Below are 22,772 nucleotides of genomic sequence, written 5' to 3' on the forward strand. Positions count from 1 at the left end.
TTCATCTCAGGATCATATTCATAGGTTTAAGTCTCATCTCCATTTACAATTTTGGACATGAAGTTCAAATGTGAATCAAGACTATCTTTCAGTTCCATGCAAACTGATACATGCTTTTCCTTCTGTTCATCACTCAAACATTTGGGAAGAAATTCTGCACTCATTTGTCTAATTTGAAAATTATTGGTTAAAACACTTTGCACGGACCTGTATGAGACACTAAGTTCCTCTGTAAGCTCTCAAATAGTTATTCGCTTGTCTGAATGAACAATTTTTGCCACTTTTTACAAGTTCTCTTCTGTTTTTGAGTTAATGGATGTCCTGAATATTGCTCATCTTCTACTGACTCATTTCTGCTTTTAAATCACTCATACCATTTGTAAACAGACTTCAGAGTTACACCATTATTGCTATACACCAATTTTAACATTTCATGAGTTTCTTTGGCACTTTTTCTGCAACATAAAATGAAACTTCATGTTCACACATTGTCCAAAATCCATGATGCATGACAGATACAGTAAACACAACCTCACTCTAGCATCTCTGGGTGGTGACTGGTAAGTCTATTTTCTAACTCTGCCTGCCTCAGTACATCGGGCTATCAGACTTCATTGGAGGATGAGTAGTTGCTGCTACAAAAATTCATTCATTGTATTTTTTTTATCACACCTTGTACGTAGCATAGTTTCAGTAGACCAAGAGACGAGGACAAGAGGTAGCACATTAAAGAAATGGTTTGAGTGGATCACTTAAACAAATAAGAAAGGACTTTGATTACTGAACCAGGTATTGCGTATGACAATATACTTCACTTGTCTGGAGATAGATAAATGTAAATTGAGATGATGAAGCATGATATTAAATTGATAACAGAGGCACAAGGAAAAGTGATAAATATGTGGCCATATTGACTACCAAAGGGCAAAAGGAAGCCCTCTGTAATGAGATAGACGCAATGTTGAGGGAAGATATCATTACACTGGACACAAATGGGTGGAATTTTCAATTATTGATGATTCCAAAGTTTAAATGGTTTAAAGGAAGAAAATGGGAGAATAATTGCATACTATTAGGAGTTAAATGGCAACTGCATTAGCACTGCAGTTGTGGTATAGGCAGGGCTGCATCCCTGAATATTAGGCCACCACACTTATGGATATGCTTTGCATTACATTGGAGGATGTTTGTCAACAAGAGTCACTGAGCTCTGTACCGTCAAGCCTCCTGCAGCCACTACAGCATTTGGCAGCACCATTCGCAATGCTATGTAGTGTCCAAGTTGGGGACACAGTGCGACTGTCAAAGGCACCCACATGTGACTGGACACGTGTAGTCATCCACTGGGTGCGTACTTAGGTCAGCACTCCAAGGACCCTTATGCTCTGGGTTCTGACCAACCAACAGCCGCAGCAAGTCTCCGATAAGGATCCAATGCTCGCTGCTGCCTGAGATCCATATGACACTGCACTTCCATCAGCTACTCCTAAGGGCACCACTCCACACCACTTCAACATCTTGGCACTTTGTCCTAGTGTCCACCTGTTAGGTACTGTCAATGATCAAAATTTCTGTTATCAAATTGTGTAATCATTCATATAGAAGTTGTATGTAGTTTAGTCTTGTTAATAAAGATTTGTTATCATAAAGTCTGTATCTCAATGCTGCCAATTACACCATTCAGCTAATGGATGCTTCAATGACATGAGGAAAACTATTTTGTGTGATTTTCTTTGTGCTTGTCTGTCATCCATCATACTCAGGGGATACAAGTATTTCTCCGCATGTGGTAAAATGTATTTTCTCACCTGCCATATATATCAGTGAGTTTAAGGTGAGCCATGCTCCTGCCTCATTGTGAGTTAGTGACTGACAATCTTCCCCACAGTGTTGGAGTGAGTTGGATCAAGAACACTGTCCAGACTAAGCATCCTAAGAATTTGCCGATTTGCATGTGGCAAGTTGATTCCACCTTATGTGAGTTTTCTGTTTGTTGATGAGTATTAGTTCATTTTGTAGGGACTGGATTTCGTTTTCAAGTCTGTCATGTAGTTTTAAACCAAGAGGATTTTAGCTTGTATAATAGTTAGTTTTGATAGGTCAACATATTCATGTGTACTGTGCTATTTTCGAATTGGCCATCTTCATTTGTTAGGTGTTCATTTAAGTTCATTTTGTGAATGATGCCAAAGTTTTTAATGGTTGCAAGGTTGTGAATTTGATTTCTTGGGGATTGTTCTATTTTCTGTGTAGTTAGGTGATCCATTAGTGTTGTATAAGGGTGAATTCTCTTATCTGATGCTATTGGTCACATTCTTTTCATTTTTTATTTGGTGTATTTTTTGTACTTCTCTGACGGTTCAAGTTACAGTTTAGTGCTAGTCTAATTTCCCGTAAGGTTGAGTGTCCTTTTCCATTGTCCAGTCGTCGGAGCTGTCTGTCTCTAGTTGTTCAGTTACGCGAGTAGCAAATTCAGAAACTGCTGCAGAGATTAACTCAGCTCACTGAGGTTTTGACTGCAAAGGACACCTCTTGGCAAGCTGGTCACACAGAGTACTGGGCCACATGGCCACATATTGTCAACAGTTGAAGATGCACTTTATGGCATCTTTTATTTGTGCTGTCAGTTTTTACCAGTCTCTTGTCCACAGGGCATACATTGTAATTTATTAGTGGAACAGATAGACGTGCATTTTTGGAGTGACAGTAGCCTCTGTCTGAGCCATGCTCCTGCCTCGTTGTGAGTTAGTGACTGACAATCTTCCCCACAGTGTTGGAGTGAGTTGGATCAAGAACACTGTCCAGACTAAGCATCCTAAGAATTTGCCGATTTGCATGTGGCAAGTTGATTCCACCTTCACTCAAGTTGGCTGCAATGTTGTCAAGCCATGAGGCACTTGTTTTCATGTTCACAGAGCAGATGCAGGCCCTGTTGACACCAAGTCTCCTGTCAATGCTGGCCGTCCTCTTGACGCCTACTCTGTTGTGGCTGGACCTGTTGGACTAGCACTCTATTGTTGCCAGTCCTGTTGTGGCTGACCCTCCTGTTGTTGCCAACCCTCTTATAGCTAGCCCTCCTGACGCTGGCAGCCTAGCTGATGTCAACTCTTGTCAGTGTATTGATCACTAGTCCTCTAACAATCAGATACCTTGACACTGAGGCCACCTCTGCAGCAGGTCCAGCCACCTCTACTGCCACTACAGCTGCTGGCCCTGTTGCCAGTCTTACCATCCATGCTGGTGCCACCGATCCAGTTGTGTGTTCTTCCAGGCCTGCGGTCCTGCTTTCATGGAAATTTTGCATCAAGCCATGTCTATGCCCAGCCTTCTATGTCACCTTTGATGTCCAGTTGCCGTTCTCCAACGTGAACACGGTTCGCTTGTTTTCTGGGTGTCAGTTTTTTGAATGCTGTTTAGTTCAGTACATTTGTGAGTCTTTGGTTGAGATTTAGAAAGTTCTTGTGAAACGGTTATGTGCTTTTTCTATTCTTGTGTCTCAGATATTATGCGTCTTGTACCACATGTTCAGCAGTCTTATTAATTGTCTCTTGCATTCTTATTCAGATGTTCATGCCTGTTTTGGAGTTCTTTTTAAGTATAGTGTTTTGGTTCTGTTCAATGCTTGTAGAATAAAAGTTTGGGTTGCAGTGATCAGCACCTTGTTTGTCATGTCTCAGGCACAGATTTGCACATTGGTTGATTGTACTGTTGTTTTATTCCAGTTGTTGGGACAGTCTGCACTGGTGGCTGTGTTGTGCCTGCTGCCTTGGTTGCTGTACTTCTGTCACATGGTTGGCATGGAAGTCATGGTACACAGTGTGGCAGTCACAGGTACCTATCTGCATCTCCAATATGGATCCAATGCTGCCACTGCCCGCCAAGGTGCCATCTTGCCCTTCCCGTGAGTTCCATATGACGCTGTACTTCCGTCAGCCATTCCTGAGGACACCACTTCACAGTATCTGCGTGTGACTATGCATAAGCTCATCCCCTCTTGGAACCATGTCATAATGGCGCCTCGTTGCTCATCAGTGGAGTGCCTAGGAGCTCCCAGCCTCATTGGACTGTGTTTCTATTTATCCTTCCTGCTCCATGCCACATCAGTATCTCAGCACTTCATCCCAGTGGTCCATGTTAGACACTGTTGAGGGTCAACATTTATATTATCAAGCTGTGTGGACATTCATTCTCAAAAGTTTGTGCAGTTCAGTATTGTTAATAAGTATTTGTTATTGTGAAGTGTGTATCTCAGTACTGGCACTTACACTACTTGGCTAAAGATTACTTCAGTATTTCTGCTCCCATGTAAGGATGAAATTTTAGGTAGCTTAGGAAAAGACAAATACTTCATCATTTTAGACTGTGGAAAGGCTTGCTATCAGACAATGTTGAATGAGGAGGATAGAGAGAAAACAACTATCTGTATTCCAGAAAGACATTACAAGTACAAGAGATTACCAATGGGAATAAGAGATAGCAGGGCAGCTTTTCAGAGCCTGATGAAGACAGTACTAACTGGACTTCAAGGACACAAGATGTAGGGTGATGTGGTTGTGCTGAATGTACATTAGAGGAACATAATGCCAAACGTGGACAAGTGTGTGTGAGGTTCTGACCGCATAACCTAAAATTGAATGAAGGCAAACACAAATTCCTACAGAAGAAAGTAACTTATTTAGGGCACATAATTATGGCAGAAGGATCGAAACATGACCCACAGATAGCAAACTTGATAAAATACAACAGTGTCATACTATGGAGCAGTTAAAGAATTTTCTAGGAATAGTGTCATTTTATCGATGGCTTATCAAGGACTTCAGCTGGATAATGGAACAGTTACGTGAATTACTGAAGGGAGCAAACTATAAGTGGTCCACACAGCAGGAAGCAGCTTCCCAAGAATTGTTAGGAATAATAGTTAGCCTCCCTGACCTTACAGTATCATTATTTTATGAAACAGTTCATAATTTCAACAAATGATGCCAAGGAAGCGATCAGTGCCTTACTGAGTCAAGGAGAACTAGGACAGGATTTAACAGTAGCCTTTGCATCCAGAATGCTGAACTGCACAGAAAAGAATATAGTATGATTGAGCAAGAACTCTTAACTATGATGTGGGCATTGAAGCACTACAGACATTATGCGTAAACTAAAAAATTTATTGTATGTACTGAACACAAGTCCTTGAAGTGGTTGGTGCATATACGTGATCAAGTGTTAAGAGTACTGAAATTCAGAATTATGCTGGCAGAATATGCTTTTGAGATTATATGCAGAAACAAATCATGAAACACTGTAGCAGCTAGTGAGGGGTTTTTCTTGTTGTGGGTTGATTTCAAGTGATCAATATATTGTGAGATGCCAAGTCTTCACTCGTTTCCTGTAATAACAGTTACTATCTTTTCCAAATTTCCCACTCACTGTCTTGTTTTCTCTGGATGTTGTGGTCCTGCTATGCCTTGCCATGTACTTCACCACTGGATTCTTGTTCAATTGCAGAGGGATGAGGGCTATAAGAGAGCTTTACATTCAAACAACTCACTACAATGTAACAAAACAGACTTCTGTAATTCTTCTATATTCAAATAAGTTCTCCACTCAATACAACTGATAATTAACAAAGTTTTTCAGACATGTCCATACATGATTCTTCAATGCTTGAGCAAAACTGTAAGTTCATACTTCACATGAGATAGCATAGTGTAGAGTTTTATATAAGAACATTCATTTTTCATTAGTGCCCCATCACTGTCATCAGGCCCATTTCTTTCTCATATCAGCATATGAATTCCAACAAACCTGGGGATAGTAGATGCTCATTACTCTACTACTAATTAAAGTCACATTCTTCATATGCACCTAGACAGATACACTCAATATACTTCTTACATGTACCATGTGAACAGTCATAGTACTTAGGATTTAATAACTCTAGTGCCAATTTTTCTTGTATGCCTGTGGACCAATATTTTCTCTTAAATTTTTCCTGAGAATCTTCCCACAATTTAAAGTCCCCTGAATGAGCTGTTCACCATTCCACTGCATTAGCCAGTAAATGATATAGTGCAAATTTTTTAAAGTATCATACCATTTCTGAAAAGCATAGGTCAGAAAACACACTTCTTCTTCTTCCAGCTTCAACTTTGGAAACTGCTTAGCACAGCTAACTCCATTTCCTATTTGTAATTCTTCTAACAATTCTGGTGATAATCCTATGCTATATGTAGCTATTTTGCTTCTAAGTTCCCAATTAGTGTCTTCTAATTCTTCACATAATTTCTCTAACTCACTCTTATTATTAACAGTATTGTGCATAGAATTGGAGACTGTTGGTATCTACTTTTTCATTACTTTTTGCTCTATCACTTCTTCTAGATGCTTCTCCATGTCAGTTAAAGTCTTTAGTTTGCTAGAAATTTCAATAGGTTCCTTTGGTTTAGTTATAATATTTCTACCCTATCTTGAGTCTGATATTTGATAGCATATAGTTTCGTAACTGCTTGAAGATGATTTCTCTAACTGTGTCGTCTTATCATTTACATTTTTGAACTGTAGTTTCTTTCTTGTCTAACTATATCACGATGCTCCATTATTTTCGTTTTGAACTCCTTAGGTAAATTAGATAATATATCCTTTAATTTGGAAATTTTATCTATTTTTGTGGCTACATCATCTAATTTTTTATTATTTTGAGAGCGGTCATCTAGTTGCTCCATTTTGTTATGTGAATTACACACAACTTAAAGCTTATATCACACTAAAAACCTTCATTGTTTATCAATGTATTTACACCATAACCAAATGTTATTCAAGATTGTTTACACACAATTGTTTCAGATTAAATAACAACACAAAAATTCAGAAATTTGCCAAACCAGCTGCTGTAGCACCCTACCAATGGGAACATGTGTGTAGAGCATTGCTGTGTAGCCACTGCTGCATTCAGCTGCACTGCTGCCAACTGTGAAGCGATCCATTGTTGCCATTGGAAGCCATCACAGTACTCTTCATCAGCGAAACTACTTGCTGAAAATCTTCTCTGTAGTCGACTTATCTTCTTGTGATTTATGTACCGAGAATGTACTCCAACACATAAATAATATTCGTTGTTCACCTGGCTGCTACAGCCAACTGGTATTCCTTTTGTTAGAGTACATGACAATCTAAATGGTTTGGGTTTAATTAAAGTCACAATCTCTTATGTTTGAATAACATTTCTGTTGCTTGTACCGTTACAGCATATATGCTTGCAATACAGTTCTTGATGGCTTGTTTACTTCCGTTGCCCTAGGCAACAATGTACATCTTCCCGTTTTTCATTAAATTTTAGTCTTAATTTTTTGTTACAGTTTTTTATTTTATTTCCTCTTATCAGCATCCTTCACTTAGGACACCACATGAGGTGGTTTTTCTTGTTTTAGGTTGAATTTAAGTGATCGATATATTGCAAGATGCCATGTCTTTACTAGTTCCCTATAACAACAGTTACCTTCTTTTCCAAATTTTCTGGTCACTTCTATGTTTTCTCTAGATGTTGTGGTGCTGCTATGCAGTGCCACATATTTCACCGTTGACTTATTTTCCGATTGAAAAGGGGCAAAGGCTGTAAGAGAGCTTCTACATTTAAACAATTCACTATGAAATAACAAAACATGACTTCTTTAATTCTTCTATATTCAAATAAGTTCTCAACTCACAACAACTGATAACTGACAAAGTTTTTCAGATAACATGTTCACACATTTAAGAAACCTCTGATTTCACACTCACTGATTGAGAATTGGATGCAAAAGGCAATGCAATGACATATTGTTTGTAGGCAAACAGGCCCAGATGCAATGTACAAAGGCCACCAATTGACAAGCTGGAGACAGTACCACTAAGCAGCAAAGTCTGACCTCATTGTTGATTGAAACCAGCGTCGCAGATGACCATCAGTGAGATGTGACATGTCAGCTTTGATATAAAGATATATCACATCTCTTGAGTTTTCATAATGATGACAGATGCTCATGAGATTTCAAGAGTTTATTTATTTATTTATTTTTTTTTTTTTTTTTTTTTTTTTTTTTTTTTTTTTTTTTTTTTTTTAGTTGACCTTCGGACATCACACATTGCTTGGGAGAAACGCTTTGCGATATGTGCACATGTGATGAAGGACATGGGCACATCACATCACATCTACATGGCAGAACGGTGAGTTAGTGTCTCCACTTGCTGTGGGGCCATTTGTTTCTTGATATCATTGCTTGGAGATGTTTTTTCAGCCACAGACAAAAGGGTTGTGATGACAACAATGTGAACAGTGTAACAAGCAAAAATCTAATGCACTATTAGTCGAATCTCGTCTGAACTAAAATGATGTACAGATCACTCAGTCATAATAACATGTTTTGAAGACTGTGAAAATTATTGTGAATAGAAGTAATGAGTTATTATATTATGAAAAGTAACACAGGAGTTAAATGTGGAAATCTTCTAAACTGTTTCAATAATTTGGAAGAAAATCTGTGCTCTCACTGAGCACCCAAACAATGCAAGGGGAGATGAAGTTCATAAACTGCTGCTGGCACATTGTTATTTGGCCCTACCCTGCAGGCGTGACTCAGCCAAACATCAAAATAGTCGACAGTAAAAATTTTTATTAGTACAAAGTCATGTCATCATTGAGGTCAAGAGATGACACCTCATAATTTCCACAAATCACACTTCCTTGACCACATATCACTTCACTATCTGACAGGAGGAATTTTATAAGTGAGAATTACGCTAATTTAAGCTTGTACTCTAAAAATTGCTTTTAAAACCTGCCTGTGTGTACCTCTCGACTGTGACTAGTGGTTTCCTTTGTACATTTGCCGATATGTACCTACACCTTGTTGTCACTTCATTGTAAGATGTAACTGAACATAAGGGTTCAGTTAGAACAATAGACACTGGTTCCTTTCATTATTCATGGTCTGGAATAACAACATTGAATGTGTGTACCCTATTTCTCACAGGGCCTAAGGGTGTGGTGGCTATTTGACCTGTTGTTGTTGTTGTGGTCTTCAGTCCTGAGACTGGTTTGATGCAGCTCTCCATGCTACTCTATCCTGTGCAAGCTTTTTCATCTCCCAGTACCTACTGCAACCTACATCCTTCTGAATCTGCTTAGTGTATTCATCTCTTGGTCTCCCTCTACGATTTTTACCCTCCACGCTGCCCTCCAATACTAAATTGGTGATCCCTTGATGCCTCAGAACATGTCCTACCAACCGATCCCTTCTTCTGGTCAAGTTGTGCCACAAACTTCTCTTCTCCCCAATCCTATTCAATACTTCCTCATTAGTTGTGTGATCTACCCATCTAATCTTCAGCATTCTTCTGTAGCACCACATTTCGAAAGCTTCTATTCTCTTCTTGTCCAAACTATTTATCGTCCATGTTTCACTTCCATACATGGCTACACTCCATACGAATACTTTCAGAAATGACTTCCTGACACTAAAATCAATACTGGATGTTAACAAATTTCTCTTCTTCAGAAATGCTTTCCTTGCCATTGCCAGCCTACATTTTACATCCTCTCTACTTCGACCATCATCAGTTATTTTGCTCCCCAAATAGCAAAACTCCTTTACTACTTTAAGTGCCTCATTTCCTAATCTAATTCCCTCAGCATCACCCGACTTAATTAGACTACATTCCATTATCCTTGTTTTGCTTTTGTTGATGTTCATCTTATATCCTCCTTTCAAGACACTGCCCATTCCATTCAACTGCTCTTCCAAGTCCTTTGCTGTCTCTGACAGAATTACAATGTCATCGGCGAACCTCAAAGTTTTTATTTCTTCCCCATGAATTTTAATACCTACTCCGAATTTTTCTTTTGTTTCCTTTACTGCTTGCTCAATATACAGATTGAACAACATCGGGGAGAGGCTACAACCCTGTCTTACTATTTGACCTAGTAATTGGTTAATAAGGGTGTGAGGTTACTAGCCTCATCTATGTATTACACATGTGTCAAGTATGTCTTACTACTCAAGTGATAAACCAGTGTCTATGCTCTCTGGCATTTTCATGCACACACACGAAGAAGCATTACATGTAGACTAAAAGCCAAACCAAAGTCTCATTTCTTAATTGACACCAAACCAACCTCCTTAACCTGACATCCGAATCACTTTGTACTGTCTCCAACCGCAGAGACCTAAGAAATCTGAGCTTGATCCCGTCAGTGTTTCTGTCCTGCACACAGCTGCTCTGTTCAATGACCTCAAATCCCATGTCACCTTCAATCTGATTTTGAGATTCAAATTTCGTACACTTCAACCAATGTTGGGTTGCAACAGTGTTAATATAATGGAACATCATTACCAATTATGTTGTGATGTGATCAACACTTTCTATTTAAAGTTATTAGCCAAGAGTAAATCAAGACAAGTAAACATTAAATTCAATATTATATCATGTACTGGAAACATTAAATTCAATATTATATCATGTACTAGAAATATTGCTTAGAACTGACAAAAACTACTGCCAGTGAGGAATGTTGCCCTAGGAAACCACTTTCAACAAAGTCTTGAAATATTATACAATAATAATAATTCAAGAATGTGCTAACAGAGTTAAGGTACACAAGTCCAGAGTATTTAAGCATACTAGGAACTTGATAACAAGATGGTGGAGAGTGACTATAGTAAATTACGTGTGAAGTGCAAGAAAGCAGTTAAAAGCATGGAGACAGTTACAACGTGTGGATTTTGGTGCTGAAAATTGTTCCACTGTGTAGGCCTGAGTAACAGTGAAGCTTGTGGTGCAATGTGTTCAAAAACCTGAATCGAGTTTCTCTGTGAAGCATGTGAGAACAGTTTAGGCATCAGATTTTTTCAAGGAAAAGGAACATGAGCCAACAGTGAGTGGACTGTGTAAATAATTGCATCAACTTACTAGAGTTAGTACAAAATCTAGTCAAGTTAACAGATAAACTATCAAATGACAACTCAGAAATAAATACAAAATTAAAAACAGTTCTAAGTTCAAATCCAAGGTTAGAAAAAAATACTTATTGCAGTCATCAATATGCACAGAAAAGCTTAGTGAAGAAACCAATGTCAGCAGTGAGGACTTGGTGGACATTAATTCTAGAAAATGAAAAACAGCAATAGGTGAACAAAACAATGGCATGAACTCCCACAACTGAAGTGTAAACAGTAAACAAATGGAGTGCTGTGCACTGGAGTTATTGAAAAAATGAGAAACTGAAGACAACAGCTCACTGCATACTGCAAGTGATCTGCCCTGAAAGTCAACAACAAAATGCTACAGAAAGCTGCAGTTCAAATTTAAACAGTAAACAAACCAACAAAATTAAGTCAAATGTGTACAGTGACTTAATACATATGAATAAATTCTGAAATAAACAAAAACATGCCACTACAGAGACTTTCGCTCCAAATGTAATTAGCAAGTCATCTAATGAGATGGAAACGAACCAGTGTTCCAATCTACATATTCCTAAAGTTCCTGTAAATCTCACAGTTTAAAACTTGCCAAAAAATGCAGGGGCACCCTTTCAAGAAGTGCAAAGGAGAAGGAGAAGGTACAGTTTGTCAGTGTTGAAGCTGTGGCTGAAGAACATAAGCATTCATACAATACTGCACTACAAAGAACCAAACATAATGCAGGATCACCATCACACAATTTGTTTGCATCTAGAAATGACAAAACTAAAGGCATGACTAAAGCAAGTGTTGGTGCAACAGTAGAACAAGGAACGCTGTGTGGAGACAAAAGGGCTTAGTTTCGTCTGGACAGAGTCAGAAGTGGGACAACTTCAGAAGATGTCATTAGTTTCCTGCAAAAAAAACATTTCCTAAACATAACAGCTTTACAGCTGAGGCACTTGAAACTAAGGGACTTAGTTGCAAAGTTAGTGTTGAGTTTGACTAAGGGATAAAGTAATGTGTGGTGACAAAAAGGCTTGGTTTCATCTGAGCAGTCAGAAGTGGGACAACTTCAGAAGATGCCATTAATTTCCTGCAAAAAACATTTCCTAAACATAACAACTTTTTCCAAGTTAGTGTTGACTTTGACTAAGGGTTAAAGTAAGGTATAATTAAAGTAATGTATAATACTACATGGCCAAAATATATTATGATAAAGCTTGTTTTATTCCAAAGAATGACCGATATTCCTGTGAAATAGATTCCTCTATGATAAACAGGTAGAAATAGCAGTTAGGTGAAAATGGATCACACACAGCACAGAATGCCACTCCTATAGTTAACAGCAGTTCCAATGTACAATATCTTAGGACTAAACGTGGTGTGCTGTCATTCTTTATAGAACTAGTGAAGCCAGATGTTCTGCGTCTATGTGAACATTGGTTATCAGCACAGGAAGGCGAGTACTACAGCTGTATTCAGTGCTTACACTTGGTAAGTACACGGAATAGAACAACAGCTTCCTTTTGTGGTGTATTGATGTATGCCAGCAGAAAATTCAGTGTCAAAGAAATTGATTTGTAAAGCTACTCTGCCAGCCTACATTTATAATTGGCTGCTTTGGAGCTATTAGATCTTAATATAATTGTTGACTCAGTATAGTATTCCCCAAATGGCAACTTTGAAAATTTTCTCAACCAGATGGAAGCTACCCTGTGGTACATAATGTGCTTGAAATCTAAAACTGCATTGTGTGGTGATTTTGGTGTACACTTTGGTGAAGAGAGCACTAAGGAGAGAGAATTTATGTACCCAGTAGCCAGTTATAAGCTATTTCTAGCAAACCATCTACCAACCAGAGGTGGTGCCTATCTTGATATTGTGATCACAAATCTATGTACTTGGGACTATGAGATGACCTCTGGCCACGGCACATTAAATATGTAACTACATAAAAAGAGATAAAACTCAATCAAATGTTACACGGCATTCCAATTATGTATTCACAAAAAGGATCACAAATAAGGAAACACTGAATGTTTTTCATACAGCAGTATCTGCACTAAAGTGGCAGCCTGATGCATTTAAATAATTTTGTCAGATCATCAAAGCCAAATTGAACTATATCTTTCCACAGAAGACCAAAAAATGTCCTGCAAGCATGTCACATCACTGGCACAGAATGAAAGAACAAACATGGTATATTGATGAATTGAAAGCATTAAAATTCCTTGTACTGCTATTACACAATCCCTACAAAACAGTAACGGATCCCAGTGCAAAGAAAGTGTTTGACAGCAGATATTTACAAGGTAGCATGCTTCAGCCCAATCTTCGCTAGAATTATTGAGACTGCAATGAAAGACCAAACATCAAATTACTTTGAAATTAATGAACTTTTCACAGATGCACAGTATGGTTTCCGGAAAGACAAATCTACAACAACAGCAGCACTAGAACTTGTTACTAGGATAAAGCATTGTTTTGAGAGTAGCACTGACACTCTGCGATGTTAGTAGTGTGTCTCACTGTATGCCTCATAAGGTACTCCTGAACAAGCTCAGAAAATATAGAGTTGGACACACTGTTCTAATAACCCTAAAATATTACTTGGAAATAAGAAGGCAGATTGTATCAGTCCAAGAAGCACTATCATGTAAACATAAGTTGGAATACAGTGTGCCACAGGGATCAGTAATTGGCTCACTTCTATTCCTAGGTTTTGTAAATGGTTAGGCTCTCATGGACAGTCCTTATAATTCACAGATGACACAACTCTGTACTCGAAAGGCACGGAAGCCAGCAAGGCTCAAGAAGAAATTGATGCTTTGTTTGATGCAAAAAAGGAACAGTTAGTTATAAAAGAAATGAAAATACATCTACATCTACATGATTACTCTGCAATTCACATTTAAGTGCTTGGCAGAGGGTTCATCAAACCACAATCATACTATCTCTCTCCCATTCCACTCCCGAACAGCACCTGGAAAAATGAACACCTAAACCTTTCTGTTCGAGCTCTGATTTCTCTTATTTTATTTTGATGATCATTCCTACCTATGTAGGTTGGGCTCAACAAAATATTTTCGCATTTGGAAGAGAAAGTTGGTGACTGAAATTTCGTAAATAGATCTCGCGACGAAAAACGTCTTTGCTTTAATGACTTCCATCCCAACTCGCGTATCATATCTGCCACACTCTCTCCCTATTACGTGACAATACAAAACAAGCTGCCCTTTTTAGCACCCTTTCAATGTCCTCTGTCAATCCCACCTGGTAAGGATCCCACACAGCGCAGCAATATTCTAACAGAGGACGAACGAGTGTAGTGTAACCTTTCTCTTTAGTGGACTTGTTGCATCTTCTAAGTGTCCTGCCAATGAAATGCAACCTTCGGCTCGCCTTCCCCACAATATTATCTATGTGGTCTTTCAAAACTGAAGTTGTTCGTAATTTTTACACCCAGGTACTTAGTTGAATTGACAGCCTTGAGAATTGTACTATTTATCGAGTTATCAAATTCCAACGGATTTCTTTTGGAACTCATGTGGATCACCTCACACTTATCGTTATTTAGCGTCAACTGCCACCTGCCACACCATACAGCAATATTTTCTAAATCGCTTTGCAACTGATACTGGTCTTTGGATGACCTTACTAGACGGTAAATTACAGAATCATCTGCGAACAACCCAAGAGAACTGCTCAGATTGTCACCCAGGTCATTTATATAGATGAGGAACAGCAGAGGTCCCAGGACACTTCCCTGGGGAACACCTGATATCACTTCAGTTTTACTCGATGATTTGCCGTCTATTACTACGAACTGCGACCTTCCTGACAGGAAATCACGAATCCAGTCGCACAACTGAGATGATACCCCATAGGCCTGCAGCTTGGTTAGAAGTCGCTTGTGAGGAAAAGTGTCAAAAGCTTTCCGGAAATCTAAAAATACGGAATCAACTTGAGATCCCCTGTCGATAGCAGTCATTACTTTGTGCGAATAAAGAGCTAGCTGTGTTGCACAAGAACGATGTTTTCTGGAACCATGCTGATTACGCATCAATAGATCGTTCCCTTCGAGGTGATTCATAATGTTTGAATACAGTATATGCTCCAAAACCCTACTGCAATCTGACGTCAATGATATAGGTCTGTAGTTCGATGGATTACTCCTACTACCCTTCTTAAACAATGGTGCGACCTGCGCAATTTTCCAATCTGTAGGTACAGATCCATCGGTGAGCGAGCGGTTGTATATGATTGCTAAGTAGGGTGCTATTGTATCAGTGTAATCTGAAAGGAACCTAATTGGTATACAATCTGGACCTGAAGACTTGCCCGTATCAAGCGACTTGAGTTGCTTCGCAACCCCTAAGGTATCTACTTCTAAGAAACTCATGCTAGCAGCTGTTCGTGTTTCAAATTATGGAATATTCCATTCGTCTTCCCTGGTGAAGGAATTTCGGAAAACTGCGTTCAATAACTCCGATTCAGCGGCACAGTCGTTGGTAACAGTACCATCGCAGCGCAGCGAAGGTATTGATTGCATCTTGCTGCTTGTGTACTTTACATACAACCAGAATTTCTTCGGATTTTCTACCAAATTTCAAGACAATGTTTCGTTGTGGAACCTATTAAAGGCATCTCGCATTGAAGTCTGTGCCAAATTTCACGCGTCTGTAAATTTTAGCCAATCTTCGGGATTTCGCGTTCTTCTGAACTTTGCATGCTTTTTCCATTGCCTCTGCAACAGCATTCGGACCTGTTTTGTGTACCATGGGGGATCAGTTCCATCTCTTACCAATTTATGAGGTATGAATCTCTCAATTGCTGTTGCTACTATATCTTTGAATTTGAGCCACATCTCATCTACATTTGCATAGTCAGTTCAGAAGGAATGGAGATTGTCTCTTAGGAAGGCTTCTAGTGACACTTCATCCGCTTTTTTAAATAAAATTATTTTGCGTTTGTTTCTGGTGGATTTGGAAGAAACGGTATTGAGCCTAGCTACAACGACCTTGTGATCACTAATCCCTGTATCAGTCATGATGATCTCTATTAGCTCTGGATTGTTTGTGGCTAAGAGGTCAAGTGTGTTTTCGAAACCATTTACAATTCGCGTGGGTTCGTGGACTAACTGCTCGAAATAATTTTCAGATAAAGCATTTAGGACAATCTCGGAAGATGTTTTCTGTCTACCACAGGCTTTGAACAAGTATTTTTGCCAACATATCGAGGGAAGGTTGAAGTCCCCACCAACTATAGCTGTATGAGTGGGGTATTTATTTGTTACGAGACTCAAATTTTCTCTGAACTGTTCAGCAACTATATCATCGGAGTCTGGGGGTCGGTAGAAGGAGCCAATTATTAACTTAGTTTGGCTGTTAAGTATAACCTCCGCCCATACCAATTCGCACAGAGTATCTACTTCGACTTCACTGCAAGATAAAGCACTACTGACAGACACAAACACTCCACCACCAATTCTGCCTAATCTATCTTTCCTGAACACCGTCTGAGACTTCGTAAAAATTTCTGCAGATCTTATTTCAGGCTTTAGCCAGCTTTCTGTACCTATAATGATTTCAGCTTCTGTGCTTTCTATTAGTGCTTGAAGCTCAGGGACATTCCCAGCACAACTACAACAATTTACAACTACAATTCTGACTGTTCCTTGATACAAGCATGTCCTGTATTTGCCATGCGCCCTTTGAGATTGCAGCCCACCCCGTACTTTCCCGAGGCCTTCTAACCTAACAAACCGCCCAGTCCACACCACACAGCCTCCACTACCTGTGTAGCCACAGCTGAGTGTAGTGAACTCCTGACCTATTCAGTGGAACCCGAAACCCCACCACCCTATGGCGCAAGTCAAGGAATCTGCAGCCAACAGTCGCAAAACCGTCTGAGCCTCTGATTCAGACCCTCCACCTGGCTCTGCATCAAAGGTCCGCAATCGGTTCTGTCAACGATGCTGCAGATGGTGGGCTCTGCCTTCATCTTGTAAGCAAGACCAGCAGCCTTCACCAAATCAGATAGCCGCTGGAATCCAGAGAGAATTTCGTCATAATCAAAGTGACACACGTCATTAGTGCCAACATGTGCCACCACCTGCAGCTGGCTGCACCCTGTGCTCTTCATGGCATCCAGAAGGACCCTTTCCACATCAGGAATGCCTCCACCCGGAATGCACACGGAGTGCACACTGGATTTCTTCTCCTCCTTGGCTGCCATATCCCTAAGGGGCCCCATTTCGTGCCTAACATTGGAGCTCCCAACTACCAATAAGCCCACCCTCTGCGATTGCCTGGACCTTGAAGGCTGAGAATCATCCTCTGAAACAGGTCAGACAGCTGCGTCTGGCTCAGCCAGAGACAGTACCTGAAACCTGTTTGTCAAACGCACCAGGGAGGCTTTCTGATCAGCCTCCGGGGATGTCTTTCGCTGCCTGCCACACCTTGGAACGACCTCCCAATCAACCACAGGCGAGGGCTCAGCCCCACTGCGGCCAGCAACCGGGGCAACCACAGCAGCAGACTGATCTGGGGACAGATGGGACACGGTTGACATCCCCGTGATACTCAAGTCCGGCTCCCCACAGTGGCGCCCATTGGCAACAGCCTCAAACTGCGCAACAGAAGTCAGCACCGCCTGCGGCTGTGAGCGAAGGGATGCCAACTCAGCCCTCATCTGAACACAGCAATCACAGTCCCTGTCCATTCTAATCGACGTTGAACAACAGTTACTGAAACACGAGTCCGTTCCTATATAACGCAAGGGAAACATGCAAAGAATGTATGAACTAACCTGTACAAATGCCTATCGACTGTGCTACAATCTGCCTGAATTTACGATTACAGTAACTTAAACTTGAAATTACACCTCCAATACCAAACTCACACGCAATTTAAGTAAGAATCTACGAAGTAAACACAGAAGAGAAGCTATATACGTATCCTTCTGCACTGCTTGATGTGCACCAACAAATAAATGAAGAAAAATGCAAACATTGGTTTGTATGCTCAGTGACAAAGGATATCTAAAAAGTGCAGGAACTGTGAAGCTCCTGGGGTTCATGGTGGATAGTAAACTCACTTGGCAAAAACAAACTGCACACGTAAGTGAGAAACTGTCACTAGTCATGTACCTCTTGAGGAAACTGAAGCACGTGATAACTGATCAATATCTGCTGACAGCCACATATCGGCTACAGCTTGTTACTATGGGGTCAATATACAGCATCGGTTCCCAAACTTTCTTAGAGCATTGTCCCTGAGTACAATCACACATTAGCTAGCAGCCCGGCCTCCCCTCCTCCTGCACATTATCACCAATTTTAGCACCTAACTTAACTTCTCAGATAACAAAGCTACCTATCCACAGTGAGGGGATACACTTGTTACAAAACATGTTGTTGTTGTGATCTACAGTCCAGAGACTGGTTTGATGCAGCTCTCTATGCTTCTCTATCCTGTGCAAGCTTCTTCATCTTCCAGTACTTACTGCAACATACATCCTTCTGAATCTGTTCTAGTGTATTCATCTCTTGGTCTACCTCTACAATTTTTACCCTCCACGCTGCCCTCCAATACTAAACTGGTGATCCCTTGATGCATCAGAAAACACTCCTGGAAATGGAAAAAAGAACACATTGACACCGGTGTGTCAGACCCACCATACTTGCTCCGGACACTGCGAGAGGGCTGTACAAGCAATGATCACACGCACGGCACAGCGGACACACCAGGAACCGCGGTGTTGGCCGTTGAATGGCGCTAGCTGCGCAGCATTTGTGCACCGCCGCCGTCAGTGTCAGCCAGTTTGCCGTGGCATACGGAGCTCCATCGCAGTCTTTAACACTGGTAGCAAGCCGCGACAGCGTGGACGTGAACCGTATGCGTAGTTGACGGACTTTGAGCGAGGGCGTATAGTGGGCATGCGGGAGGCCGGGTGGACGTACCGCCGAATTGCTCAACACGTGGGGCGTGAGGTCTCCACAGTACATTGATGTTGTCGCCAGTTGTCGGCGGAAGGTGCACGTGCCCGTCGACTTGGGACCGGACCGCAGCGACGCACGGATGCACGCCAAGACCGTAGGATCCTACGCAGTGCCGTAGGGGACTGCACCGCCACTTCCCAGCAAATTAGGTACACTGTTGCTCCTGGGGTATCGGCGAGGACCATTCGCAACCATCTCCATGAAGCTGAGCTACGGTCCCGCACACCGTTAGGCCGTCTTCCGCTCACGCCCCAACATCGTGCAGCCCGCCTCCAGTGGTGTCGCGACAGGCGTGAATGGAGGGACGAATGGAGACGTGTCGTCTTCAGCGATGAGAGTCGCTTCTGCCTTGGTGCCAATGATGGTCGTATGCATGTTTGGCGCCGTGCAGGTGAGCACCACAATCAGGACTGCATACGACCGAGGCACACAGGGCCAACACCCGGCATCATGGTGTGGGGAGCGATCTCCTACACTGGCCGTACACCACTGGTGATCGTCGAGGGGACACTGAATAGTGCACGGTACATCCAAACCGTCATCGAACCCATCGTTCTACCATTCCTAGACCGGCAAGGGAACTTGCTGTTCCAACAGGACAATGCACGTCCGCATGTATCCCGTGCCACCCAATGTGCTCTAGAAGGTGTAAGTCAACTACCCTGGCCAGCAAGATCTCCGGATCTGTCCCCCATTGAGCATGTTTGGGACTGGATGAAGCGTCGTCTCACGCGGTCTGCACGTCCAGCACGAACGCTGGTCCAACTGAGGCGCCAGGTGGAAATGGCATGGCAAGCCGTTCCACAGGACTACATCCAGCATCTCTACGATCGTCTCCATAGGAGAATAGCAGCCTGCATTGCTGCGAAAGGTGGATATACACTGTACTAGTGCCGACATCGTGCATGCTCTGTTGACTGTGTCTATGTGAATGTGGTTCTGTCATTGTGATCATGTGATGTATCTGACCCCAGGAATGTGTCAATAAAGTTTCCCCTTCCTGGGACAATGAATTCACGGTGTTCTTATTTCAATTTCCAGGAGTGTATGTCTTACCAACCGATCCCTTCTTCTAGCCAAGTTGTGCCACAAATTTGTTTTCTCTCCTCATTAGTTATGTGATCTAGCCATCAAATCTTTAGAATTCTTCTGTAGCACCACATTTCGAAAGTTTCTATTCTCTTCTTGTCTAAACCACTTATTGTCCATGTTTCACTTCCATACATGGCTACACTCCATACAAATACTTTCAGAAATGACTTCCTGACACAAATCTATACTCGATGTTAAAAAAATTTTCTGCTTCAGAAATGCTTTCCTTGCCATTGCCAGTCAACATTTTATATCCTCTCTACTTCAACCATCATCAGTTATTTAGCTCTCCAAATAGCAAAACTCATTTACTACTTTAAGCATCTCATTTCCTAATCTAATTCTTACAGCATCACCTGATTTAATTCGACTACATTCCATTATGCTCGTTTTGCTTTTGTTGATGTTGATTTTATATCCTCCTTTCAAGACACTGTCCATTCCGTTCAGCTGCTCTTCCAGGTCCTTTGCTGTCTCTGACAGAATTACAATGTCATCAACGAACCTCAAAGTTTTTATTTTTTCTCCATGGATTTTAATTCCTACTCCGAATTTTTTCTTTTGATTCATTTGCTGCTTGCTCAATATACAGATTGAATAACATCGGGGAGAGGCTACAACCCTGTCTCACCCCCTTCCCAACCACTGCTTCCCTTTCATGCCCCTCGACTCTTATAACTGCAATCTGGTTTCTGTACAAATTATAAATAGCCTTTTGCTCCCTGTATTTTACCCCTGCCACCTTCAGAATTTGAAAGTGAGTATTCCAGTCAACATTGTAAAAAGCTTTCTCTAAGTCTACAAATGCTAGAAACATAGTTTTGCCTTTCCTTAGTCTATTTTCTAAGATAAGTCATAGGGTCAGTATTGCCATACGTGTTCCCACATTTCTACGGAATCCAAAGTGATCTTCCTCGAGGTCAGCTACTACCAGTTTTTCCGTTCGCCTGTAAAGAATTCATGTTAGAATTTTGCAGCCGTGGCTTATTAAACTGATAGTTCGGTAATTTTCACATCTGTCAACACATGCTTTCTTTAGGATTGGAATTATTATATTCTTCTTGAAGTCTGAGGGTATTTCGCCTGTCTCATACATCTTGCTCACTACATGGTAGAGTTTTGTTAGGCCTGGCTCTCCCAAGGCCATCAGTAGTTCTAATGGAATGTTGTCTACTCCTGGGGCCTCGTTTCAACTTAGGTCTTTCAGTTCTCTGTCAAACTCTTCACACAGTATCATATCTCCTATTTGATCTTCATCTACGTTCTCTTCCATTTTTATAATATTGTCCTCAAGAACATCGCCCTTGTATAGACCCTCTATATATTCCTTCCACCTTTCTGCTTTCCCTTCTTTGCTTAGAACTGGGTTTCCATCTGAGTTCTTGATATTAATGCAAGTGGTTCTCTTTTCTCCAAAGGTTTCTTTAATTTTCCTGTAGGCAATATCTATCTTACCCCTAGTGATATGGGCCTCTACATCCTTACATTTGTCCTCTAGCCATCCCTGCTTAGCCATTTTGCACTGCCTGTCGATCTCATTTTTGAGACATTTGTATTCCGTTTTGCCTGCTTCATTAACTGCATTTTTATATTTTCTCCTTTCATCAATTAAATTCAATATCTCTTCTGTTACCCAAGGATTTCTATTAGACCTCGTCTTTTTACCTACTTGATCCTCTACTGCCTTCACTATTTCATCTTTCAAAGCTACCCATTCTTCTTCTACTGTATTTATTTCCCCCATTCTTGTCAATCGTTCCCAAATGCTCTCCTTGAAGCTCTCTACAACCTCTGGTTCTTTCGATGTATCCAGGTCCCATCTCCTCAAATTCCCGCCTTTTTGCAGTTTCTTCAGTTTTAATCTACAGTTCATAACCAATAGATTGTGGTCAGAGTTCACATCTGCCCCTAGAAATGTCTTACAATTTAAAACCTGGTTCCTAAATAACTGTCTCACCATTATATAATCTATCTGATACCTTCTAGTATCTCCAGGCTTCTTCCATGTATACAACCTTCTTTTATGATTCTTGAACCAAGTGTTACCTATGATTAAGTTATGCTCTGTGCAAAATTCTACCAGGTGGCTTCCTCTTTCATTCCTTACACCCATTTCATATTCACCTACAATGTTTCCTTTTCTTCCTTTTCCTACTATCGAGTGCCAGTCACCAGTGACTATTAAATTTGCGTCTCCCTTCACTATCTGAATAATTTCTTTTATCTCATCATAAATTTCATCAATCTCTTCATCATCTGTGGAGTTAGTTGGCATATAAACTTGTGCTACTGTGGTAGGCGTGGGCTTCATATCTATCTTGGCCACAGTAATGTGTTCACTATGCTATTTGTAGTAGCTTACTCGCATTCCTATTTTCCTATTCATTATTAAAGCTACTCGTGCATTACCCCTATTTGATTTTATATTTATAACCTGACCAGAAGTCTTGTTCCTCTTGCCACTGAACTTCCCTAATTCCCATTTCCCTTTTTAAATTTTCTAACCTACCTTCCCGATTAAGGGATCTGACATTCCACGCTCCGATTCGTAGGACGCCACTTTTCTTTCTCCCAACAACAATGTCCTCCAGAGTAGTCCCCGCCCGGAGAATAAATGGGGGACTGTTTTACCTCTGGAATATTTTACCCAAGAGAACGCCATCATCATTTAACCATACAGTAAAGCTGCACGCCCTTGGGAAAAATTACGGTGGTAGTTTCTTTCAGCCGTTCACAGTACCAGC

At 40.9% G+C, this 22,772-nt stretch overlaps 1 protein-coding gene across 1 annotated transcript; it reads left to right on the forward strand.

Moving 5' to 3' along the window:
* The first annotated feature begins 4,755 nt into the window (after positions 1-4,755).
* Positions 4,756-5,289, forward strand: LOC126419436 (uncharacterized). The gene is made up of 3 exons (XM_050086624.1): positions 4,756-4,917; positions 4,961-5,083; positions 5,182-5,289. Exons 1-3 carry the CDS (start codon positions 4,756-4,758, stop codon positions 5,287-5,289), a joined length of 393 nt encoding a protein of 130 aa, XP_049942581.1.
* Positions 5,290-22,772: the final 17,483 nt, after the last annotated feature.

Source organism: Schistocerca serialis, chromosome 9, assembly GCF_023864345.2.
Source record: "Schistocerca serialis cubense isolate TAMUIC-IGC-003099 chromosome 9, iqSchSeri2.2, whole genome shotgun sequence".
NCBI classification, from domain to species: domain Eukaryota; kingdom Metazoa; phylum Arthropoda; class Insecta; order Orthoptera; family Acrididae; genus Schistocerca; species Schistocerca serialis.